Source organism: Enoplosus armatus, chromosome 11 (genome assembly GCF_043641665.1).
Source record: "Enoplosus armatus isolate fEnoArm2 chromosome 11, fEnoArm2.hap1, whole genome shotgun sequence".
In the NCBI taxonomy this organism is placed as follows: domain Eukaryota; kingdom Metazoa; phylum Chordata; class Actinopteri; order Centrarchiformes; family Enoplosidae; genus Enoplosus; species Enoplosus armatus.
This window is the reverse complement of record NC_092190.1, coordinates 8,612,891-8,638,996: the sequence shown is the minus strand read 5'-3', so window position 1 is coordinate 8,638,996 and position 26,106 is coordinate 8,612,891. Positions and strand designations below refer to the sequence as shown.

The 26,106-nt window shown below is 41.2% G+C and overlaps 3 protein-coding genes across 5 annotated transcripts; all 3 read left to right on the top strand.

Annotated features, from left to right (window-relative positions):
- Positions 1-3,418: 3,418 nt before the first annotated feature.
- Positions 3,419-5,973, top strand: col8a1a (collagen, type VIII, alpha 1a). The gene is made up of 2 exons (XM_070914891.1): positions 3,419-3,713; positions 4,037-5,973. Exons 1-2 carry the CDS (start codon positions 3,419-3,421, stop codon positions 5,971-5,973), a joined length of 2,232 nt encoding a protein of 743 aa, XP_070770992.1.
- Positions 5,974-9,132: 3,159 nt separating this feature from the next.
- Positions 9,133-11,151, top strand: jagn1a (jagunal homolog 1a). Its single transcript, XM_070915074.1, has 3 exons — positions 9,133-9,199; positions 9,742-9,842; positions 9,941-11,151. The coding sequence occupies exons 2-3, from the start codon at positions 9,754-9,756 to the stop codon at positions 10,401-10,403; spliced, it is 552 nt and encodes a 183-aa protein (XP_070771175.1). The 5' UTR covers positions 9,133-9,199; positions 9,742-9,753; the 3' UTR covers positions 10,404-11,151.
- A 102-nt stretch (positions 11,152-11,253) lies between these two features.
- Positions 11,254-24,492, top strand: tfg (trafficking from ER to golgi regulator). Of its 3 annotated transcripts, none has more exons than XM_070914701.1 (8): positions 11,254-11,371; positions 13,074-13,287; positions 13,536-13,619; positions 16,520-16,666; positions 17,733-17,900; positions 18,011-18,151; positions 23,000-23,077; positions 23,225-24,492. In XM_070914701.1, exons 2-8 carry the CDS (start codon positions 13,104-13,106, stop codon positions 23,635-23,637), a joined length of 1,215 nt encoding a protein of 404 aa, XP_070770802.1. In that variant the 5' UTR covers positions 11,254-11,371; positions 13,074-13,103; the 3' UTR covers positions 23,638-24,492. The 3 variants fall into 3 exon arrangements, with proteins under 3 accessions (XP_070770802.1, XP_070770801.1, XP_070770803.1); XM_070914700.1 differs by having other exon boundaries at positions 23,000-23,092; XM_070914702.1 differs by having other exon boundaries at positions 18,008-18,151; positions 23,000-23,092.
- Positions 24,493-26,106: the final 1,614 nt, after the last annotated feature.

Here is a 26,106-nt window from a genome sequence, read left to right as displayed (position 1 = left end):
CTGTATGGATATAGATGGAAGGATGACACTAGCGCTTTAAAATAAGTTCATTAGTATAATAGACTTCTTTATAGTCACTTTGTCATAACAGTCTCTTTCTGTTTTCTCTAGCAGTAATAAGTTCAAACGTGGAAATTGCTGGTTAATGTTTATGTCAGAGTCTGAAAGTGGCCGTACTGTATGAACGAGTCACTCCGGAGGCAACACTTATGCAGAATAATGTGTTGGAGAGAAGCACACCAGGTAAAGACAGGAGGTGTTTCCATCACTCTGCAGTCGCTTTGACAACGCCATGGTGTTGCTATGTGATGCTGAACAGACCCTCGTTGTACGGCCCCTCTGATCTGTAGTCGCAAGTTTTGTCAGAATATTTCCAACCCTTTAAAAACACCAATGCACACACACACACACACACACACACACACACACACACACACACACTAAGCTGGGACGTCCTATATATACACTGATATCACTGACCCTGTCTTCTCTCTAGTTAGCTAAAAACAAAAAGAAAGCATGACTGTCATGACATTACATTTTTATATCTTTTACATTTTCTATAAATACGTTTTATACAAGTCAATGGAGATATGGTCAAATGTTTATAATCATTTATGTCATCACTCATTAAGTGATGGGATGTACATCATCAGATGTGTGTTCATGGCTCTGTAAAAGCTTCTCTGTTGTGTTGACAATAGTGTCGCAATATTTTAACCTGACAAATGTTTCAGGATCAATGCACCTTTCTTCCAATCTCATAGAGGTCTTTCATTTGTACCCTGCAGCATGAAGTACATACGAATACAAATCTATTCTAAATGACCAACATACTGATGATACATGTTTAGAGAGTAAATATCAACCATCCATTTGCTTATTTATGTAGTTAGACTTTAACTGTGTTTTCCATCCCAGAAACATCCTCAGGCCTTCTCTTGCCACACACTTTAAAAACTCTCTTCTCTCATTAGACTCTGTATATTCCTATTATGTCTTCATCTTTATTAGTCAGTGTTGTCCCACAGTGTCCATTTGAGCAGCCTGGGAACCTTAATGCAGCCTCACACAGACAATAGAAAAGGCTTGATGCTGGGGTTAGTCTGCGTCACACCTTATACTACTACTATAAATCAAACTTTACCTCACAGACTCGAATTGTTGATGAGGATACTGGGAACAGACCAGCAAAAATAGGTTCCACTTCTTGTTGAGAAAAAAAACTCAATGGCATTCCTCTGGACTCTTTGGCATGTCTGGCTTCTGTCGCCGTGGAAACTAGGTGGGCCTTCTTTCAAAGGCCAGCTCTCATCGGGGGAGACAGTGGCACGACCATGTCAAAATCACCAGTCCACTGAGAAAAGGTCAAAGGGCGGAAAAGATCCAAAGAGCCAGTGATGGAGTGGACACTAAGGATGTGCTTTAGGATGTGAATTAGAACAACTTGGCCGTAATAAAGATGGGACTGGGATCATGGTTAAATTTAGACGGGGAGTGTGGCAGGAGATGAGTAGACTGAGACGGAAATGGCTCTTGTAAAAAATGACTGAATATAACAAGTAGACACTCAGGAGCAGCTTATAGTGAGTTATTCAGGCTGTGGAGTAAAAGAAAACCCCTTTGGATTGCTCCGTTACTGACCATTTCAAGCAGAAAGCATAGGGGTTAAATAATGGCTGTAATACATAAATAGACAGTCTAAACAATAAAGTAAAACCTGAACCTGGTCTGAACTACATAGCTGGATCGCAACTCTGTTTGTACTTGTTGGACCAGACATCTGAATGCGGGCTAAAAGGAGAAAAAAGACATTAGACAGGCACCATCAAATGAGTGGGTTCAGCAGTTTTAACCTGAGAAGACAAGTCTTGTTTTAAGGTTTGTGTGTTGCTTGTATTTCACCTGTAGGTGGCTTTAGATATTTCTCACTAAATACTCTGTACAGCGTCCTATGTCATCTTCTCATTTGACTTTTTTCATGTCATTAACGAGAATATTTATTGTTTTGGGATTTATTTTTTGGAACGACAAGCAGGAGTGGTGAGCTAACTTGGAGGTGGCAGAAATACTTCACACGCTTGTAAAAAGAGAGAGAAAAAAAGCTTCAGTGTCAGGCAACGAATGCATGTTAATACAAATGTCCTCACTCTAATGCCACCGCACATCTTTATTTTATCTTCATTTAGAATTCAGGCTATGTAAGTCATTTGCATTGTGTACATTGTCCCTAGACAAATATCAATATGCCCTCATATGAGTATGTAATGCTCATATGAGTATGTTACAGCCACAGGACTGCATGTCTAACCTCTGTAAAGGAGCCAGTGTTGGGAACTCAGACAGTAGGACCAATTAATTATGGCATTGGCATTGGCTTTTAAGCATCTTTAGTCAGATTTAAAGTAATGATATATTTGCTTGCAAGGAAAGTTTCAGCCCAATATATAGGCAGCAGGGGAAATAATAAATATTTTATGTGACATTCAGTGTGGCTCCCTCTTGTGGATAACTATAGCAAGTGTAATTTATCCCCAGCCTAGCCTGATGAGTGTGTCATTTGTCTCTTGTATATTCTTAACGTCAGGTTTAAATGACTTATAACAGTTTATCATACACATTTCAACTTATTGTTCTCTAGCACTACCAATAAAGATCCAACAATCTATTATATTGTAACTTGAACACATTTATATATCAGGACATTATTTGTTGCAGAACACCATATCAAAAGCCAAAATGGAACACTGCCTTCATACAGTCAAGTTTTCTGCAACATTTGGGAGTTAGAGGTTGTCAAATTTAAACCAAAGGTAAGAAACGTGGCTAAGAGATTATTCCAGAGAAGACAGCTTTCCAAAATCCTATTATGAATGTGATTTTGTATCAATCTGAAGAATATATATAATATCTAGCAGTTAAAGTAGGACTTTGGAGAACTCCCTAAAGGCTATTTATATTCAAGTCTGGAAAGGTCTTCCTTGCCTGAGCCCTGCCAGTTACAACAATAACATTTTGCCAAATTTGCTTTTGTTGCTATTTTTGTTGTTGACATTTTGTTAGGCACTTAATACCTCTCAAATAAAATAAAATAAATGTCATTTAGCTTTCAAAACATTAACAACAGTTCTGTTTAATGGTAATTGTTTAATGGTTTCCATTAGGTGGTACTAATTATGGTGGTTTTATAGAATGATAAAATAATTATTAAAGTTCACACTGGCAGAAAGTCCATTTATTCCAAAGTTGAACAGAGTGTGGCCTCCCATTGCTTACATTTTGCACTTGAAGGGCATTTCAAGAAATGCTAAACTGCTATCACACCAGTGTTGATGTACTTACCAATATAAAAGATTTAAAAACAGATGCAGCCCACCCTCATATCTTGTCTTCTCTACCTTCCATACAGGCCTTGGCCATGCCTCCCCTCCCTGTCCCCCTCTTCCTGACACTGCTACATCTTGGAGTACTTACTTATGTGAGTGGTGGGGCATACTATGGACATAAGCAACACCCACAGCCATACCAGCCAATGCAGCATCTCCAACACATGGGCATGGGCAAAGAAGGCTTTCCCCAACAACAGTACCTTGGCAAAGAGGCACCCTATATGCAGTACCCCCACTACAGGAAGGAGATACCCCAGATGCCCATGCACAAGGGCAAAGAAAATGCTCGTAAAGGGGCCAGCTATAATGGTGGCCAAGACAAAGGTAAGAAAGTAATTTTCAACAAACAGTAACCAACAATCTTACAATCTTCTTACAACCTTCTTCCATTCAGATGTTGAACACATGTGACCTGCTAACATGTCAAGGGCACATACGTTTCTTTATTTTTAATGGCATATAGTAAGTTATTTGTTTCTTCAAGTGCCAGAGAAGAAATTACTGAATATTGGAAGTATTTTTACACCCGACTGAGTGTCAACCATGTGTGCATATTTGCGTTTGCCCTTTTAGCAACATGATAACCAAAAGTTTGTCTATGTATTTTCAAATTCGTCATTTCTGGTTGAATTTCTACTTCGTTACAGGTCAGACAATCCCTAGTGGTGCTGAGGGCATTCCCCAAGGAGAGCCAGGCCCATCTGGGCCACCTGGACCAGAGGGACCTCCAGGACCTCCTGGACCTCCAGGGAATGGGCTGCCAGGACCTGTAGGACGACCTGGACCTCCAGGTCCACCAGGAGTGCCTGGAGTGGGCAAACCAGGTATGCCAGGACTGCCTGGAAAGCCAGGAGGAAATGGTGAGGCTGGACCACAAGGAGAAATGGGCCCTAGGGGTGAAGAAGGGCCAGCTGGACAGCCAGGGCCTCAGGGTCCCCCTGGACCACCTGGGCTACCAGGAATAGGTAAACCCGGGGGACAGGGATTACCAGGCCAACCGGGGCCCAAAGGAGAACCAGGTCACAAAGGTCTGCCAGGACTACCAGGATTACCGGGACCCAAAGGAGACAAAGGGATGGGCCAGCCAGGACAACCTGGTCACAAAGGGCTACCAGGGCCCCCAGGACCAGCTGGCCCAAGAGGGCTGCCTGGTTTTGGAAAACCTGGGTTGAATGGGGCACCAGGCCCACAAGGACCACCAGGAGAGAAAGGACATCCTGGAGAGCAAGGACCAGCTGGGCAACCTGGGGAAGGAGGACAGCCTGGCCCACCAGGTGTACCCGGTCAAGGAAAGCCAGGTCAAAATGGCCTTCCAGGACAGCCAGGCATGCCAGGTGGGAAAGGTCACCCAGGACCACCAGGTTTGCCAGGAAAGCCAGGTCTGCCTGGATTTGGCAAACCAGGACTCCTAGGACCAAAGGGTGACAAAGGTATGGGTGGGCCACCTGGACCTCCTGGACCAAAAGGAGATAAGGGCCATGGAGGACTACCTGGTATGCTTGGACCCCCTGGATCTAATGGTCCACCTGGTCCTTCAGGCCCTATGGGACCCCCAGGAGGTTTAGGTGCACCTGGTCCTAAAGGAGAATGTGGAGAAGGAGGACCTAAAGGGCTTGATGGAGCCCAGGGAGAGCCTGGTCCTTCTGGCATACCTGGTAAAGATGGTCTGCCTGGAGAGCATGGAGAGCCAGGACCAAGAGGTCCACCAGGACCCAGTGGTGCCAAAGGAGACAGTGGGCATAAAGGTCTACCTGGTACCCCTGGTCCACCAGGACTTCCCGGGCCAAAAGGACAAGGTGGATTACCTGGTGAAGTGGGACCTCAAGGTCCTAAAGGAATCCCTGGAATGGATGGTGCAGCAGGACCATTTGGGCCTCCTGGTCTTCCAGGGCCAAAAGGAGATAGTGGTCCACCTGGTCCACCAGGCATTGTAGGCGAGGGGAGTCCAGGTCCTATTGGTCCCATAGGACCCCCAGGGAAAGAGGGCCTTTCCGGACCCCCAGGACAACCAGGTCAGGCTGGCCCTCCTGGACCACCAGGCTCACCTGGAACACCTGGTCTGTCTCCCGACATGGCTGGAGTGCTCTCTGAGATGGGCCCTGGTCTAGATGGTGTTAAGGCTGGTAGTTATGGTAAGAAGGGCAAGTATGGAGGCAATGGGGCAGAAGTAATGGGTGCCAGTGGGTTGGAAATGCCAGCATTCACAGCCGTAGCAACAACTCCCTTTCCACCTGTGGGCACTCCAGTCATCTTTGACAAGCTCTTGTACAATGGTCGCCAAAACTACAACCCCCAGACAGGAATTTTCACCTGCGACATGCCTGGCATTTATTATTTTGCCTACCACATTCACTGCAAAGGAGCTAATGTGTGGGTGGCTTTGATGAGGAACAATGAGCCAGTGATGTATACATATGACGAATACAAGAAGGGTTTCCTAGATCAAGCATCAGGGAGTGCAGTATTACCTCTACAACCTGGGGACACTGTGTACATTCAGCTGCCCTCAGATCAGGCTGCAGGACTTTATGCTGGGCAGTATGTACACTCCTCCTTTTCCGGGTATTTGTTGTATCCAATGTAAAACCACAAACTGCAGGGAGGGAGAAGCTTCAGTGAGAACAAAGTGGGAGCATGTTTTTGTATAATATAAAACATGATCATAAATCACCTTAGACTGAGCAGTATTTTTAATGAAAATCAACAAAGTATTAATCTTGTCAGTAGATCAGAGATGAGAGGACAAGAAAAAATATCTTGAAGAAAATCTGAAGTATGATGGTATGTACATAAAGCAGATTTTATTCTGAAAATCTTTATAGCCATGTAATTGGGACAGCAAAGATGTTTTCTTTGACAGCTTTGAAGATATAAAATAATGTATAAAAAGGCATTCAAAGAACACTTCAAAGATGGCAGCAGATGTATTTTCATACAGTAGAGTGCTAAAAAACCATAAGAGTGCAATTTGTTATTAGGTACAAACATATGAAGGGAACATGTGAAGTGTATGCAAAAGAAGATCAAACAAACGTGCAGTGTCAAATTTGTTCCTGCACCTCTTCAAAACTGGCAGCTACCCCATGTGGCGAAGAATGTGAAATACAGAAGAAAGCATGAAGGCATATTCATTTTGGTAGGAAATGTATATTTTTGCATGCGTATAAATATGTTTTTTGTCTCTCTATTGATAATGGCAAGCATGTAACCTAATGACAACACATTAAAAGGTTTGCATTACACCAGTTTGTACATGTTTTAGAGGTAAACACATTTCTGGTCATGTAACCTGCAGATGACTGAGTTTTGGGAAAAGCTTAATTGTATGAAATCTAATTCTTATTTTCAGTGAATCAAATTTTATATGTAAAATACTGTGTTGGAGCAACCTAAATTAATTCACTTCAGGTGTGTGAAGGCCTTACATATACTGGGGACAACTGGTATTGGTGGTGAACTATTAATGGAAATTAATGTACTTACTTGTAGGAGCACAAAATAATTAGATGGTCACAATTAAATAATCACATGCATGATATATGTTGCTGACTGACAATTACTCCTATGAGTGAAATTCACAGAGTAAGAATGTAATATTAATTTTATGTTTTAATGTTTGCGTATAGCTTCATGGGTGTAGTGCTGTAAAGAAAAAAGAATTGTGCAAAAATGAAAAGGTCAAACAAACACATCATACCGACTTGAGCTGTAAAAACCACTCCATATACTCTATTAAACATTACACCATAATATACCAAGATATCCACTCTATACAGCATCTATGTGTCACTAACCACAGCATTAAACAGGTGTAAGTGCCACATGATAAATATCAGAAAGCACACACCCTGCCTGTGAACATGTAAAGTTGCACAGTTGTAACTACAATATAATACTCAACAGTCATTAAGCAGTGTTCCAGTCAATCCTGCCATTGGAAGGAAAGTCAAACAAATCTCTCTGAGGATCTGATCTTTTCAAAGCAAATCAAAATCATTTCAGAAATAAATTCAAATGTATTCTTTCTTATTGTTTTTTATTTAAAATTCAACTGATTATATTCTGTAACTGTTTTGTAAGCCTAATCCATTTTTTTGTGGTAATGGCAGTATAATTGTACATGAAAGGGTGTCATATTTAGAAAACAAATAATGGATTGTTGTTTTGAAATGAAACACTTTAACAGTGGGACTTGGTTGTTATTCAGTCCCTCTGGTGTGATGTGTTTAGAAGTGACAAAAAAAGGAAGTTCCACATAATCCTTGGTGTACTACATTTATTATGTCTTGCTGCCAGGTTTACTGGGAATACAAAAGACATTTGTATCACAATTGATGGACTCAAAGCAAGTACTGAATGTTGTACCATTCATAACAACAGTTACAGTGTCAATAATTTATTATTTTATCTGCTGATGACCTACATGCAATGACAAGGACATAAAGTATGACAACTTTTAAAGGGAAATAAATGTATACTTCTCCTTTTAACCATGGTGCTAATATTGTCGTTGTAACAAAAGATTTTATGTCTTAATTTTTCACGTTTGTTATTATTGTCCATGTTGTTTTTTCTAAATAAAAATTGTTTAATAAAAGAAAGAACAGCTGTTGACATATCAATTATTACTCTCACAGAAAGCAAATCAAACCCATTTGACTGAGGCTAGTATATTAACTGAAAACTGCCTGGTTAAATTTACTGTGTGGCCTCACAAATCAGAAAATGTAAGAAAACTAATGACAGGATTGTCAGGTCACCACTGTCCTGATGTTTTCCTCATGTTAAAGTTACCTGGTTGATTGATAAAGTTTCTCTCTGCAAGGGAGCTGGATACCAGCAACAACATGTTACAACAGGCAAGACACTAGATGCTCAGTCATCTTTGCTGTAGTTCAAGTTATGCGGTCCAGCTTTGAAACGTTAGCTCCATGATGACTAGATTAATCGGTTAGGCCAAATCAAGGACAAAATATGTCATAAAACATGTTCAAATCATGTTTTTATTTGTAGGATAATAACACTATTTAAACCCTAACCCTGGGAATCCATCGTTTTTGCAAATCAAGCTTCAGAACTAAGACAAGCAGTATAAGAGATGTCCAGGCTTTACCTTTACCAGCTCTTATTGTCATGTGTTGGGAAAATGCACCGCTGAAGCACAATATCAACAGACATGATTTAGTTTTAGAATTCTTTTTACCGCTCATTTTTAAAGTCTTGAACGGTCAGGCTCCTGCCTATATGTGATTTGCACACTTCCTATGAGCCTCCTGACCTGATCAATCGATGCTTGAGATCATCCAGCAGGACCCTAATGAATGTTCCAAAATCTCAACTTGTCACTAAAGGTGACCAGGACTTTGCTGTCTGAGCCCATGAGCTCAGAGGATCTCAGGTAGACAAACTTAATATCCTCTTTTACATCTCTTCTTAAAAGTCACTTTTATCTCATGTCTTTTTCTTAACTGATGGTTATTTGTTGTAATTATGTAAATGCTAATGTTATGGATTGTATTTACTTTCATCGTTTGTTTTTATTGTAAAGCACGTTGTCACTTTGTTTTGAAAGGTGCTCTATAAATTAAGTTATTATCATTATTATCATGATAAAGATGTCAAATCGTGAATGGGCGTCATGGTTTCAGCTGCCTGTGTGCTGTGAGGAGATGTACTGATGCTGCGGTGGGAGGTCTTTCGGCCGAGATTTTGCGCATGCGTAGAGCTGTTTACAACATCCGTTTGTCACATCTTTTGTTAATATAAATTCAAACACGGAGCCCAGCCAGACGTTAAGGAAACACGCAGCGGTAAGCATCGTTAGCAATCAAAACCGTACATGGTGTCACACTCTATTGTAAGTGCTTATGACAAAACGACGCTAGCCCCAACATACAGTACAGTACGTATCTGTATCTGTTTAAAGGTGTTGCCGAATTGGGTTTGCTAGCAACAGCAGCTAACGCGCTAGCATGCTTCAACAGCCCAACTAATCTGCCTGAAATGAGTCATTTTCAGTGTAAATAGTTGTTGCACCTTGGTATTAGAATTAGACAACGGTCTGGCTTATTATGGTTGATTTTATGTCATTATTTACCTGATTTTCTCTCCCCTCTGATAACAATTTTTTGGGGTTATAAATTAAACATTATTATTGAATATATTGGGCCTTTGGACTTTGCCAAACAAGCAATTTGAAGGCATCAGCTTTGGGTTTATGAAATTGTGATGGAGGTTTATTTTACTATTTCTGGACATATTGTAGACCAAACGATTGAATAATGAACATAATAGTTAGTTGCAGCCCTAGTTCTGTCAAGTCTGAATCAGGATTTGTTTTGTGTGTCAGTAGGTTTCCCTCAACATGACATCACGTGTTGGCCCCAGAGCTGCTGGTACTAATGGAAATGACTTTAAACCCAGAGAGAGGGTGGCCCCACAATACCAAATGAGGCAAGTAACTTTTATCTATTTCTGATTTTGGTCATTATATATGAATAGCAACAATATAAACAAAGATTGCTAACACACCTTGCTTATCTGTTTTACAGTGCATCCCTGAAATCAGAGGTGCGAAAGTTAAACCTGGTCCACCTTCTCATCTGGCTGCTGGTGGCGGCACAGGTGACTGTCAGCCACTTGAACCTGGTGTCACATGACATGGTGTCCATGCCGTACCAGTGGGAGTACCCCTACCTGCTCAGCCTGCTCCCTCTGCTCTGCAGCAGCCTGTCACTTCCAAAGAACAATATCAGTTACCTGGTCATATCCATGATCAGCGCAGGGCTGTTCTCTGTGGCTCCTCTCATGTATGGTGGAATGGAAATGTTTCCTGTAGCTCAACAGCTCTACCGCCATGGAAAAGCCTACCGCTTCATTTTTGGCATATCTGCAGTGACTGTTATGTACCTCATCATGGTGGTTGCTGTTCAAGTGCACGCCTGGCAGTTATATTACATGAAAAAGCTGTTAGACTCATGGTTCAACGCCACTCAGGAGAAGAAGAAGAAATAATGGAGTGAAGAAAGCTGTGACTGGGCAAAACTGTGTTTTTATCTTATTGTATACATACATTTGAGTTTAATTCATGTTTACTTATTCAGTCATTATTATCATGTAACATCATACCTTTGACACCAGTGTTCCCTGACACATAGGTGTAAAAAAAAAAAAGTAAGATGTACAATTTATGCAGTAACCTGTATTTTTTGTCCCCATTATTTATTTAAAGGGGATGATAAGTGACTAGCACACACAATCAGGAGTGGTATCAAAGCAAACATCTATAAACATGGCATTCAATCACTTTGCACCCTCTTCATCACATCAGAGTATAGACCTACAGAGAAATATGTAATTTGGGACCAGGACATCATTGTCATCTCTCTAAAAATGTTGCAGTGATTTGAAGAGAACAGACGTAGAGATGTTCATGCTTGTTCATACAAGGACATCAGTGAAGGCATGAATGTTCCAACATTTTACTTAGAAATTGCTACTGTATGCGTTAAGTGGAGCAGGTTTGCCTTTGCTGCAGATGCGCTAATGTTGTTTCTTTCATTAAGTCTACCTCTCACAACGTTTTTCAGAATGCATCTGAACCATTAAAAAAGAGGCGGTAATCTCAATAGCTGCCTGTAGTTATGTTTTAAGATATTCTCATTCAGCACCCAAAAGCCAGTTTATTGAGCCTGTGTACGTGAATAAAATATGCATTGTAAACCAAATAAAAATAAAATCAATGCTCTTCGACTTGTTACAATTGATGTTTGATCATCTTTACCATTTGGTCAATCACAACGCACTTCGTTCCAGATGGTCTGCGGCTGCGCGCAATGAATGCCACGTACTGGTTGACGTTGACAGTTTGGAGAACACTTCCTGATGCTGGCACCCGGGACTAGCTAGGCTAGCTAATAGATTTGATTTTCACGGTTTGGGGAAACCTGTGAAATACAGCGTGGTCAAGTCGTCTGATTCAGGTGAAATACTTTTTGTTTTGTTTGGCGTCCATATACATACTCATATAATATGATTACGTTTAAACCACACAGCAGTTGCTGTGCTCTCTCTGTATGAGTGGTATGTTGCTAGCTAGCAAGCTAAGTGGTTCGCTTGCTAGCTAGCAACTAATGTTACGTTCGCTACGCAGGAGGCTAACGCTACGCTAGCTCTCCCAAACAGGTGTCGAGACTGATTTGTAAGAAGTTACTTACAAAGTGATCCGCTGCTTATCTATTCTGATTTTAAGAAAGGCAAACTTGATGTGATACTAAGTTAATAATATGCTGGTTTCCCTAGCTCTGAATGCCTGTTTAAGGTAACGTTAGCTCTTAACGTTACAAGTTTCACAGAACAACGCTTTTTGCTGACCGATTGCTATAAAGTGAAATTAAGGCAGCCTATTTTACTGCAACTCATGGAACTATACAATGGGATATTACTTATATTATTGCTTTTTACTCCGCATCAATAGTATATATTGTCGCCATTGGTACGGCAGCGATGAAACGGCCTAGCAAACGTTAGCAGTCACTAGATTGCTGTTAATGGGCCACTGACAGATGACTCTGCGATTGAGCGTCTTTTACAATCAGCGTTAGCTAGATTTGCCATTTGACAATGCCACTTTAAACTTTTAATGCCGATGCACCAAACGTTTATTTGGTAAAGCCAAGCTCGATAGAAATCTGTTTGTTGTTGTCCCCATTCAACATAACTGTATGCTAAACGTTAGCTACCACACAATCCCTAGCATCCAGCCAATTATTCATCTGGCTAGCAATTCGTAGCATTAAAGTCGTAGCATTTCTGGAATTAAATTCACTGTTGTGTTATTGTTCAGCCTAGAACATCAACAGATGGTGACTACACACCATCAGCGAGAGACGTTAATTTATGACTCATCTAAACTCATCTAAATGTATTTAATATGTAAATTACAGTTACACAGCAAATCTAGGATTGCATGCCAAACAAAATCAGAGAGTTTCATCTGTCTAGCTTACAATTAATTACATTATATTTTTCTAAAAGATCCACTAAACATAGTCGAAAGCTTTGATTATCTTATCAAACTGGTTGATATTTTGAGTCAAAGTCCTGTGATAGCATAGGCCTTGCCAACTCACTGGGTGATGTTTGACCCTTAGACTCTGCAGTTCAAATGAAACTCTGAGATTGTCACTGCATAGGCATAGTCTTGATTGGAGTCTTAATGTGATTTTAGATTGTAGTCAGTACCATCTGACTTGAGAAAACATTTCAGTACCCTCCCGGCAGATAATCTCATTGTTAAAGATTGAGGGAGACTGTTAAATCAAATCCTTAGTTAAGAGTAGCTCTTTGTAATTATCACGGAGCCTTTAAGGAAGACAATAAAACTGCCAATTTGAATGTAATCCCATTGTCATCTTAATCATAAATAATGACTCGCTCACAGGAAGCACTTCCCCTGACCTGTTAACCTACTTACACAGACCCAGTCTTACCTGAGGCCTCAATTCGACTATAACGATAAATACATTTGGATGTTATCATTTTTGTTTAATGTCTAAAAACATTATATTGTATTCCCTAAGATTAATGTACATATGATTGTCAATAATTTAGACCATTTAGACAGTATAGTCAGTTGTCTTGAGGCAGTGTTTTAAAAACAACCTCTCCTCTGATCCTGTTTAGTGGTGGGAGTAGAAGAGGTCGGACGGCACCATGAACGGCCAGCTGGACCTGAGCGGGAAGCTCATCATCAAAGCCCAGTTGGGCGACGACATCAGACGCATCCCTATCCATAATGAAGACATTACTTATGATGAGCTAGTGCTGATGATGCAACGTGTCTTCAGGGGAAAGCTGCAGAGTAATGACGAGGTTACCATCAAATACAAGGATGAAGGTGAGTCACGACGCCAGCCCATTGTCCTAATTGGTATCAAGGGTAAAAAGTGTGAATGTTGATAGTAGGTTTCTCAGGCCAGTTTATTTATTGTAAACTAGTGTATAGTTTAAGATACTGATTGCTTGACTGGGTAACTTGACCATGTAATTCCAATAAGGGAATAAAGTTGTTGTTTTTTTTGTTTCTTTGGTAGAGATAATTTCCCTTACAGTGAATCATCTGGTCTCTCTTTTCCTTTTTGCTAGATGATGACCTCATCACCATCTTTGACAGCTCTGACCTCTCCTTCGCCATCCAGTGCAGTAGAATACTCAAATTGACTTTGTTTGGTAAGATATTAAAGCATTTCCTTTCTGTTGCCCCTTCATAGACATACACAGCCATGCCTTGAGGAATCCAAGATGTTTGAAGTCTTAAATCATGCAATAGCGTCATCACGATAAACTGTACACCAAGATGTTTCACATCAGCTGTTACAGCAACCAGTCACTGGAGGGCAGTCCAGTTTATGTTTCACATAACAAACCTCAGCTCTTCTGAGTCAAAATAAAAAAGTAGTGTGCACTCCCTTCTGACTGATTTGGGGAATTTCTGTGTATCTTAGCGCCGGTTCAGTAAACAAACAAAGTGACAGGCAGTAGATAGATGTTTTCACAAAAGCCCTTTGTGCCAGTTATACTGGTTCCTAATCTTAATCTTACATATGTGCCAGCCCAGCTAAATCCACAGTCATTCAGTAACCCTGTAGCTATGTCACCTCAGATTTAGACCATAGAAGAATGAATTACATTTCCCAACCAGTTCACCTCAAACGGAACATGTCGGGTTGAGGCCTGTTGAGTCAGTAGTAACAACACATTGTATAATGAAAATTCAGGGTTTTTATAGAAATTACACACAGTACTTACAGTTAATAAAGTATTAAAAGATAAAAACTTGATCAAGAGTATGATTTTGATCATAGCCTGAATAGGAATACTTAAAAAAAACAAGCTCAGTAACTAAATGACACATACAGGCAGTTGTATTACTTTAATGGTGTTTTCTGTCTGGTTTGATTACTAAACCATTAAACTTTCTTGATAGAAACTAGATCTTTCAGCATGTTCAGTTAATTCACCTTTTCATTAGAGCTGTATTAATAGAACTAGAGTCTGTTTTGTAAAAAAACAACAACTATTAAATGTAAACTTTCGGTAACTTACAGAATTTGTGGGCGTGAAAACAAAGAAGGCAGATACACACGCTAAGTTCATGGTGAAGTATATTCCATCCATCCATTAGCTTTACATCCTTATCCTTTGAAGGGTCGCGGGGGGCTGGAGCCAATCCCAGCTGATGTTGAATTGTACTGATCAGACATGCCATCTGGGACAGTTGTCTTTCAATCATGGTGAAAATACATGTCCACATAAGTCCATATACACCACATGATCTGAATCTGTAAACGTCAAAATACAACTTGATGTTTTCACTGATTCTATCTCCTGGCAGGCCATTTCTACATGACATGCGTTTTTGTTAATGTTCATGAATTATTCTGTTTCCTGTAAATGTTATTCATTTAAAGGCAGGACTGTGTCCCAGTGTTTAGCTGTCGGATAGTCTAAATTGTGTGTCAGAGCTCTCTCCCTCCTGCCAGGACATAAAGTTGTAGTAGAGATTTACCAGTATGGGAACATATTGAGTCTACAGAATATGGACTGCATTTTACAAATTTAATAATCTAATCTGGATTTGAAACTCAAAATGACTGACACAAAGTTAGAAATACAAGAACACACACTCACTCTACTCTTGAATCTATAATGACAACAGATGTTGATGTTGTTTCCTGTGCTCTTCTCCCAGTCAGTCTGTCTGTCCCCCTGTTGTTGCTATTATTAGCCAGGGAGCTGTAAGACATTTCTTTGTCTTTAAAAAACCCCCAAAACATTTTACTTCCTCCTAATCAAATCAGAGTCCTGGCTCGTCATTAAATGTCATGACCTCACGTGGAACTGATATTCTCGGACATGTGTCGAGATTCAAAGGGAGAGAGAGAGTAGCTGGAAGCTCATAGCAGCCCAAATCTCGGCATAGTGCCTCATGACCCCATGTATCTCTGTTCAGCATTATCCACTCAAACAGAGAAACTTGTGAGAGAAAGGAATGTCCGGTGATCTCCATTCTTGCGTTCATTGTTTTGCGATGGAAATTTCTCTGCCATCACGTTGCAGTGGGAAAATAAGGGTTGAAGGAAGGTAGAGTGACCGTGTGATGCTGGTCACATGGGGTAGGAGATAGTGAAGAAGGTTGTCCTGTGTTTCCTGCAGATTGATCTATTGGTTTGATTGTTTTCATTTTATTTCATTAAGTAAGCATGACAAACCAGTGCCTTTTTTCCCAGCATTCACCTGCTCCATTGTTGGTTAACTGCCTGGCTGGCAGGTTGTGATGATGTCATTCTCAGTGCCTCCGTCAACCTGGCTGCTATTGTGAATGGCTTTGTGGATTCAACCATGTGATAGATGGTCTCTGTAATCCCGGGTATCCAGAGTGTGGAGCCAACAGAATTGGGACAGATCATCATTCATAATGTACACATACTTAGTGTAGAAATAACAGATTTTCCAGACCAATTAACAGCAGATTACAAGTATCCACTGAGTTTATTTTACATTAGCAGATGTTAATGTCTAATAGAGGCGGCTTTTTGTGAGTGTATATAACCAACAAACATTTTGTCTCAATGTAAAGTTTGCATGCCTCTCTCTGGTAGCATTATATTGTCAGCTGTTAGTACCCTACAAACACTTACTTACTGCATTTGATTTTCCTGGCACTTTGGCTTTGGTTTACTATCTGTTAGGCTGTAGACGCATTTCTTTACAGTCTAACCCAGATATTCCTAGGAGCTCATGGCTATAACTCGGCTCTAGACCAAGATCTATGTCATCGAGCAGTTCAGGTTCAAGACACCATCGCCCCAAGTGGGAAATGATTGTGATTAATGAGATCCAGATTCACTAATGTACAAAAATTCCACATAAATAAAGGTATGGACTAGGGGATTGTTGTCTTCTGTAAAAGCGATCAGGAGTCGAGTTCTATCCGTCACCCTCCTTGAGGTCTTACACACAAATGGAGTCGGCTGTGCAGAGATGGAGAAATGTTTTATCACATTCCCAAAACAAATAGAAAGGATTTGTTTATTTTGCTCACTTGTGTCGCCTCTCTTCATCTGCAGTGAACGGTCAGCCGAGGCCTTTGGAGTCTAGTCAGGTGAAGTACCTGCGCAGGGAGCTCATTGAGCTCAGGAATAAAGTCAACAACCTCCTGGATAGCCTGGAGCCCCCCACAGATCCTGGTCTGGCTGCTACAGCACCGGACAGCGGTAAGCACCCCCCATACATACACACATGTTAGAGCTAGAGAAACAAATCAGCCAATATTTGCTTATTGGAGATATATCCGTATCAGTGTATATGTTTGCCAATATGTAACAAGAAATTGCAGAACAGAAATACCAAACTATGTTTGAGGTGGTTTGGAAACAGTGTCCCCATTACATAGTTTGTCCACCTGAGGGCACTGACAAGGTTTCTTTTTTACTAATATATTATAGAGAAAATAGTGCCATAGGTAATAATAATAACCTTATATAGCACCAGATCTCTTAATCCCACTGATGGGGATCACACAGCCTTCTTAACAAATAACACATGCACTTATTCCACACACTCACTGCCAGAATCGCAAGGGAGTCCACAGGGACTCTGGCACCAGACTGAGACAGTTTATAAGGGTCACTCATTGTTGGAATCATTTTTTATCATCTGAAGATGTGTCTGGAATTTTGCACTACATTTGTAGCTTTAATTATATACTGTGTTCATACTGGTTCACTCCAGTTTGATTGTAGTCACTCACACCCACACACATAAGTACATCTCCTGCAGAAAGACACCCTTCCCTTGTCATCATAACTGTGACCTAAGCATTTATGTGAGAAACGTGCGCGCTAATATTACAGTATGGTAGTAGGCTGTTGTTTTAAAACTGACTTTATGTCGCTGTTTGTAATTCTCTGTGAGCTTTATGCAACTCCTCAACAAGTACATATTCATATGTGATTTGGTTGGAATCAAGGATTGAAATAAAAAGGAGTGATTTGTAGTTTGAAATCTGGCACCATGCTGAGACAGTCAATAGCAGGAGACTATAATAATCAAGGTCTTTTATGAAGCTTTAGCAGTGTTCATTTTTAAAACCCACAATTAGTGAAGAACACTCAAACCCTTGTACCCTTTGTTCTACATGTTTGTGTTAACGGTTGAATAACAAATCTCTTTTATAGGCAACTCAAACTAGTGCAAAATGTTGTAGACATGCATTGCATTATTGCCACATTCTACTTCGTCTCTGCTGGCTCTTAAACGTTTCTGTGGCTGTGTTTCTAGAATCAGTGGATGGACGTGAAGGCAAAGTGGTGGCAGCAGATCCCACAGTGAAACAGGCCACTCCTGTCAGTGCAGCCAGCATGTCTGCCTTCGACCCGTTAAAAAACCAGGACGAGGTCAGCAAGAATGTCATCTCCGCTTTTGGCCTGAGCGAGGACCAGGCCCCAGGTATTGAACACTATCCAACTGCAAAAAGTAGAAGTCGCCATTTAAAAGTGTCATGTAAAAAAATGAATATCTCCACTGTATGTCTGTCTCCCTCTGTGCCGTCTGAGTAGCTCCCCCAGCCGTTGCACCAGAGGAGCGCTCAGGAACTCCTGACAGCATTGCCTCCTCCTCGTCTGCAGCCCCTCAGCCAGGAGTGCCCCCCCAACCACAGGCTCCCTATCCTGGAGTACAGCAGGGACCTGGCATGGATGGTAAGACACATGCACACACACAGCTACTGTTTCCCCAAGAAATCCCCAAAACATGCATACTCTGAGGCAGGTACGTGTCTGTGTTAGAGAGAATGCACATCGGGATAATATCCTAATGACCACAGGGAGTTGGAGACCTCGCAGTTTGGGTGTTTAAGCAATTATACTTTCTTTTACAGTGGTGCAGTTATACGGCATGTTTTTCCAACACTACCACCAACATAGTCTCATAAAAATGTCACCCCCTGTTGAGCAAATTTAAATGTTTCCCTAAACTACTGATCCAAGCTCTTTTGTTTTCCAAAGAGTAGTTCTGCCTTCTATTTTATAAACCTGGTAGGAAGCCTAAAAATATATCTCCTGGTGAGTTTTAGATGGTATGATATGATTTACTGGTAAAGGAGTTAACCTTTAAAACATTCTGCATTAGTAGTATTGGTTCTTGCAGTCGATGTTAACATATGTTACTCCTTTCTCAAGTTGTTGCCATACCCGCCAGTTAGTCAGTGTCATAATAGTTTTTTGTGAAGATTTCTGTAGAATAAATCAAAATATAATGAAATTTAACATTGAAGCAAATAAACAAAACACTCTATACCAAAAAGTCTGGTATAACCCTCCTACTGCAGTAAAAACCATGAAACATAAATAAAAATGTATGACAGTAAAACTTGAAACGTGAAGTCATAGACATGTCAAACTGCAGTTTTTATTATTTTTTTAGTTAATTCCTGTCTCAACTGTGGTCATGCACAGTAGAGTACACTACATACACACAGACCTGTTACGCCCTTTCCTTTTCTTCATAACTGTGACTAAAGGATTTACTCTAAGAACATGTGCAGCCACAGTCAGTGTAATCTATATGTGTGACAGGCGAGGGTGTAAGAATGTGCCAGACTCGAATAGACTACCATTGCTGAGTGAGATGTGTTGATAAAATTCCACTTCTTTTTAATTCGCATTGGATTGCAGACAGTATCACCTTCATCCTGCCAGCTGTTAGATTAGGTTAAATGTTAATGGAGTGGAGGAATATCGCTTTTAGATCAGTAGAGCAAAATCAAAGAAACAGAGAAAACGAAGGGAAGGAACACATTGAGGAGGATAACAGATCGAATTAATATACAGTATCTTTTTTTAACCATTTATTGAAGTTCACTGCATGTAAGTAAATGCTTGTTCCATGTTTTTGGTAATCAGATCCACTCCATTGTTGAAGCAGCAAGTTTCATTGAATGAGAAATGATCCGTGAGTCTCACCACTGTGGAATCTTAATCAACACTGTGTAAACAAGAGTATCCATGGAAGTAGGGTTTATCTTACTCAGCAGAGACCTTATCACAGCTTTCCTCTGTGTGAGACCTTTTTACATGTCATGTTGGACCGAAAACCTGAGGGATAGATGAAGATGAATGAGCAAAGGATCTGGCAATATGTTGGCAAAAACAAACAAGACTTATTTTCCTTAATTTTCACAGCACAGTACCACTCTGAGATCGGGCTCAGGGGTGGAAATGATCTTCTGTGCCAATCTGGCATGTCCATTTCCTTTATCTTTCCTTTATCCTTTTATTTAAGTGTCTCACTTAACTTTGGGGAATTCTCTGGCCTGTTTTTCCCTTTGTTGAGAAGAAAGGCCCGGGCAGGTGCAGACACAGACTTGAAGCATGTTGTATTGTTTATCACATTGCTGTAAGTGGATGGGATTGTTTTCAGCTTGTGGTTTGGCCTACTTGAACGAGGAGACCACTGGAGCAAAGGAGATGCCTTTTTGTTGCACCCTGTGAGAGCTGTAACTGTCACAGTGCTGACTCCTGACCACACCTGTGGCTCTGAAGATCAGCACACATGTGGTATGACTACTTCCATTTAACTGGTGGTTTGTGGTTTGGCCTGGTTGGCACTGCAGGGCCTACCCAAAGGGCTCAATAAGGGTTTAGCTGATCCAGAAGGAAGACTCATTCAGTCACTGGCACACCATGTTGCTCACAAACAGCCAACTCAACTGCAAGCTGCTCATGGTTCTTTCTGTTTCTTCAATAACACGAGGAGAAACAACAGACATTCTTGTCTGATAAGAAACTTGTTCATGTTGATTTGACTAGTTTTCCAGACTTTAATAGATGTGGTGTTGCAGGGATGTATTATGTAGGTGTGACAATCCGTCCAAGCTCTGCATGGGTACACAAATTGGCAGGTTGTGTGCAAGTTTACCAGTCATTCTTATTTGGCATTTGTACCCCAGAGCGTATGAGGAAAGGAGGAAGAATTGATTAGGAGGGAAAATCAAATCTTTACCAAATTTATTGTCACAATAACCAATAAACCACAAGACACAATAAGCTAAATGCACAGGACACGTCTGTCCTGCTAACCTGAGTCAGTTGAAAGGTCTTTACACAATGTGATGCGATTGAGTGTGTGAAAACTCGTTAGCAAGCAGGCAGGGAATTTGAAATCAATCGCTAAAAGTAAAAAGGATAAAAGCAGAGATGCCCAGAGTCATTTGGGGCCGATTTCAGGAGTCAATGTCAGAAGCCTCCCAGTTAATATTTCATTCATATCATATCAATAATTTATGTTTATAAACGCAATATTTTTTAACTAGGACCATCAGTATTTGGATCAAGTAAGTCTTGAAACAAGACTGTTGGTGTGATGAAGGGGTACTTGAGCTCATCTGATTTGTGGGGGTATGTCACATTAAAAAAGAAAGCAAGCCTTTCTACCAGCTCCAGGGGAAGTTTAACCTCCCTGTGAAGGGAGACAAGTAAAAAGATCACTTTCACCACAGAGATCAGTAAAATATCGTCATTATACACACTGGCAGCTCTTGCTAGATACCATCTTGTAATCTTGTAGCAGGTTGTTAGATGCATCTCCAAGCCCAACGTGGCAACGAACAGTTCATCCTGTCCTTACCCGTCGCTTACAGTTTCCCTCCTTCATCCCTCTCCGTACTTTCAAGGCTGCAGATGGTTGGCACACAAAGACATCAAACTAGATCGTGCCCAGCGTCCTCTCTCACTCGACCCTTTCCTCACATTACTCCTGTCTCCGGTTGCAGACTGTTCGTCAGTATGACAGCCTCAAGGCAGATCAGAACAGCCAGAATTTATACGTGAGATTGGATGCCAACTGTGAGCATGTGTGGCCTTTTAAAGCTCGCCTTAAGCTCACCTTTAATGCATGCTTAGGTTACTTGTTACCATAAGAATGCTGCTAACACGGTCCATAAGAAAATGGTAAAGATTTCAACCTGTTGTCTGTCAGATGCTGATAGACCCTTGGCAGTAATTTACATCTGTGCTAGAAGGAAAGACTGTAAACTGTAAACACACGTGTGTGTAGCAACGGCTCAGACATTTGCGTGAGGCTCTTTATCAGATGGGCAGACGTGTGTTTGATGTGAAATGTTTATTTAAAAATAGGACCATGTTCTCATGACTGCTTCTTGAGGCATGCATAGAGGTCAGCAGAACTACAGCCAATGAACATAATTTTCCCAATTTTTCTCCTGAAGCACTGCAGCTCTGTCCTCAGTGAGAGCCCCTCGTCGTTTCTTTGTCCCGTGAGCGCTTAGCCAGCTCATAACTGACCTCTCGGCTACACTGGAGTGAGATGAACTCCCCCAGGCCAAAGCGGTCCCTCCACTCTTGCATAACGCTGGTGATGGATTACAGATTGAGGAGAACAGGAGGAGAAGCCAATTTAACACACATGCCTTCTCGCACAATAAAGACCATGGTGTTCATGTTAAAGGTGCTGTCAGTGAGATAACAGATGGTTGCCACATCACTTCAGTGCTTATAAAGAGACACTAATGAGGTACTCTGTTTCTAGCTAAACATTTAGCTGTCAAGTGTCTCCCAGACCAGTGCAAAGTAATATGACTTGTTTTCTGACAGATTGTTCATAGTCTCTTTTCCGCTTTGCTTAGTTCAGACTTTCAAAAATTGCCACAATATCAGTCCTCCCAGAGAGTGGAAAATCACCACCAGTTTTACCAGCGCTTGAAAACCAGTGAACCCTGGTGCGGCCCTCTTTCATTATGCCTTCTCTCTTTGTGCTTTTCATGAGTCGTCGCCCCAATTTATATGCCAGGCAGGAGGGGTTTAGGAGTAAGATTCAGGGCTCGTTAAGGGAGAACACCAGTTTGCCAAGCCTTTGCACGTTTGCTGAACCTTCAGGCATTCAGTGGAAAACTTGATGAGCAAATTTAAAATAACAAGGTTAAAAAAACTTTTCCATGTTTTTGAAACATAAAAAAAAAGATGTGCAACGGCATCACTGTCTAGCAAGATATTACTGTCTGCAAACATGTCTGGTGGTGCAGAGGAGTTATTAATGTCTGTGTGCCTATAGTGTCTTGATAGTGGATACATATGTTAGCCTTAGTTTTTAATGATTGCATTGCTTACTTTGTGTGTGTCTGTGTTTCTACTCGGGCACCTGCATGCTGCTCTCCAGCTCTGAGCCAGGGAGTTGTCTGTGGGTACTGGACTTTCAGCAACAAATAGTTGTGTCAAAGTGGTTGCAGCTGTTTTCATTGAAACAGTTGTGTGTTATTCTGTCCAGATGCACAGGTGTTTCCGTGAAAATACAGAGACCCTATTTACACTTATTTACGTCATGTATCTTGGATAGCTATCTGAAAGTGTAAATTCAACTAAGAAGCATTCAAGATGAATTTTCCCAGCTAGCTTTATGTTAGCAAGATGCATTTAAATGCATCTCTCTCCAAGACAGATATGCAATCTTTACTCCTCCCAACTGTAACTACATCAGATATCTTGTTTTTTGTGGTTCTTGTGTACTGATCATGCTTGTCCCTGTCTCTTCAGGTCAGGTGTACCAGCAGTACCAGGCTCCAGGTGGATACCCGCCTCAGCAACCAGGTGCACCACCGCAGCAGCAGTACGGTATGCAGTATTCTGGTAAGAGTAAAAATGGTCAGGAGTTTTAAAAAAATCCCAAAATGTAGCTGCTGTGTTGTGAAGTAAGGTGGCCCTGTTTCATCTCTAGAGTGAATTTAAAGAGACTCCCTCCCTTCCTCCCTCTCTCTGCAGGATACAGCCCTCAGCCTGGAGCCCCTCAGCCTGGCCCACCACAGCCACAGCCACAGCAGCAGCAGCCACAGCAGCAGTTTCAGAACTACGCACCTCCTGCCTCCCAGGCTCCGGCCCCCGGTCCGGCTCCAGGGTTCCAGGGTGGCCAGCAGCAGCCCCATCCGTCTCAGGGAGCCCAGCAGTATCCACCAGGAGCCTTCCCTCCCCAAAACTATACCTCCCAGGCCTCCCAGCCTGCCAACTACAGCCTGCCGCCCAGCTCCCAGCCCGCCTCAGGGTACCAACCCCGCCCGGGGTACACCCCACCTCCAGGCAGCACTGTCACCCCTCCACCAGGAGCTGCTAACCCGTACGCCCGCAACCGCCCCCCTTACGGTCAGGGCTACACTCAACCAGGCCCTGGATACCGGTAAAAGAGGATAGCGGATGTTACTGATCCTCACACACCCCCAAAACCCCTCCCCTATATGTGGCTCCAACTGTTTGGAGTGGGTGCAGGAAATATGGTTTACTGCTCTGCGCCCCCCCCCCTCCCTTTACAAATATCAAGTCCAAATATGAAACAAGCAACTCCCCCAGTCTGATGGTTAGTGTTTGTATGTTGTCAGTCCAACACACCACTCTGTCCTGGCCCTGGTGTACGTTCCTTGTGTTATTTTTCCCCCTCTTGTCCCGTCACCACCACCACTGTCGGCTCTGCCCTCTTGTATCCGTCATTGTAAAAATGTAACCAGTCTGTATGCACACACCTGAGAGACCAAAACAGGCTGTTGCATAAACTGTTTGTTGTTCTTTTCATGGTAACGCTTCATTTTGCGAGTGAGATCAGCATCCACATTCTGCTTTTGTCATATATGTCAATGACAAAACGTCTCGACCGTTTGTGTTGAGTTTACTGTGTATAGATGCATTTACAAGACACTATCTAAATGAAAAGTTACCCCTTTGTCTGTTTGGGTTTTTTTTTCTTTATTTGATCAATTTCACCACCATGTCGGTATTAATGATGTGTCAATGAAACTGCCCCATGTTGGGAACACTAGCTGAGTGATGGCTTATGGGAGGTGTAGATCCCAGTGTCATGAAGAAGGCTTCTTTTGTTTAGCTTGTTATATCACCTCCAGTAAAGCTTGCTATTCCTCTCTCTTTCTCTTTATCTTATCACTGGTTTTTACTAATAAATGAAATTCCACCTTCAAGTGAGATTAGTTGTTTATGTATAAACTGTAACATTTTTTTTCTCAAACCTAATAAATGATTGAGACCCAGTTGGAGTCCCTTTTGTTTTGATATTGTGTTGCTCTTGGCCTCACGTTACCTCGCGGTCTTTCTCTTAACACTCTCTCTCTCTCTGTGGTTTCTGACTTCATGTCTCTGTTAAGTTTGGCTTCTCTCTTCCTCTTCTCCCACACCCAGATTTTGGAAAACTCTAGTAATGCTGGTATTCCTATTTTGTTTTCCTGCCTGAGGGTTGTGGTTGGCTGGGACATGTGGCATGGGAATATGTGGTTGATCTCATAATGTCAAACTGTCCAACTGAGTGAGAGGAATTGAGCGCACAGGGTTTATTAAAGATAATTTGAGAAGTGTGTTAAGCCTTGCTCTTTATCTGGTCTGTGCCAAACTGAAATCCCTCTTTTTAGATGTGTTTGTCCACTGTGAATGGTCTGGAATATTCATACATTTAGCATAATGTTTATTAAAACTGGTTAATGTTAGAATTAGGAATTAAAGCAGTGAGTGTATCAAGGTTTGATGCGGGTAGAGAGATTTTGTTGTCAGAGCTGGGCAAGCAGTTTCCCCCGTTCCTAGTCTTTGTGCTAAGCTAAGTTAGCCGGCTGCTGATGGTAGCTTCATATTTTCTACACAGGCATGAGAGTGCACATCAGTCATCTCATCTGGCTAACTCTTGGCAAGAAAGCAAATAAGCACGAGAGACTCCCTAAAATCTCAAACATAAAAGGCATTGAAGTCAAATGGAAATGAATATCAGTAAATATAAAAACAAGATTTATTGTTGAAAACATACATGGTGCATCAGAAACAACTGCAGTTATGATAAAATAGATTTAAAAAAACTGGCAATTTCTCTCCAATGATTTATAGCTTTATGTACACTTTGTAGTAAGTTTGAACACAAACATAAATTATGTCATTTGTTTATGTCCACATTGAAGCTCAGTATATTTATAGTTTTTTTTATATATATATATATATTTTTTTTATTCTTTTATAAAATAAAGAACAAAACTGCACAAGCATTAAAAATACATAAATCTTTTGTTTCCAAGTGACCTCATAGAAACTTTGGGCAACAGATCAACAATTTGGCTGTTTTATCTTTTACCTGAAATGTATCAAACTATTTGATCCCTGGTATACAAATTGTATTTCACACCATATACATATATGAACAAACGTTTAATACTGTGCAAACTGCAACTGCTAATAATCCCTTAGGCCCAGCAGAAGGTCGATTCTGCATGTCTGTGTGTACTTGTATTTTACATAGTCCAAATGTACAATGAAAGTATGATTGGTGCCTTTCTGTACACAAATGACAAACGTGTGTGCTCACTGACATGCAAGTATTGGGAACAATTTTTACTTTCTCAAAAGCCAGAGCACAATAACGATCCCCTTGATAAATAATATCATACAAGTTATTACACTTTGGGAGCCAGCTTCCCAACATTTTCTCTGTGATTACTGTATATTCAACATTTTGGTTCACTCAAACTCCCGCATTCTTCCGTCTGTCGTGACATTTTCGATAAATACAGAAATTAAGACCAACTTAACGAATGCACTCAATAGAGTTTTTGTGACACCTAATAGTCCTGTACAGGTTCATACCTGGAAGATTAGGCTGAGTTGAAACA

Excerpts from the sequence above, each read along its gene's own strand:
- tfg (XM_070914702.1), top strand. The coding sequence starts at position 13,104 with ATGAACGGCCAGCTGGACCTGAGCGGGAAGCTCATCATCAAAGCCCAG. Across the intron at positions 13,620-16,519 it reads ACTCAAATTGACTTTGTTTG|TGAACGGTCAGCCGAGGCCT; the intron begins GTAAGATATTAA and ends CTTCATCTGCAG. Across the intron at positions 18,152-22,999 it reads GCAGGGACCTGGCATGGATG|GTCAGGTGTACCAGCAGTAC; the intron begins GTAAGACACATG and ends CTGTCTCTTCAG.
- col8a1a (XM_070914891.1), top strand. The coding sequence starts at position 3,419 with ATGCCTCCCCTCCCTGTCCCCCTCTTCCTGACACTGCTACATCTTGGA. Across the intron at positions 3,714-4,036 it reads TAATGGTGGCCAAGACAAAG|GTCAGACAATCCCTAGTGGT; the intron begins GTAAGAAAGTAA and ends ACTTCGTTACAG.
- jagn1a (XM_070915074.1), top strand. The coding sequence starts at position 9,754 with ATGACATCACGTGTTGGCCCCAGAGCTGCTGGTACTAATGGAAATGAC. Across the intron at positions 9,843-9,940 it reads GCCCCACAATACCAAATGAG|TGCATCCCTGAAATCAGAGG; the intron begins GCAAGTAACTTT and ends TCTGTTTTACAG.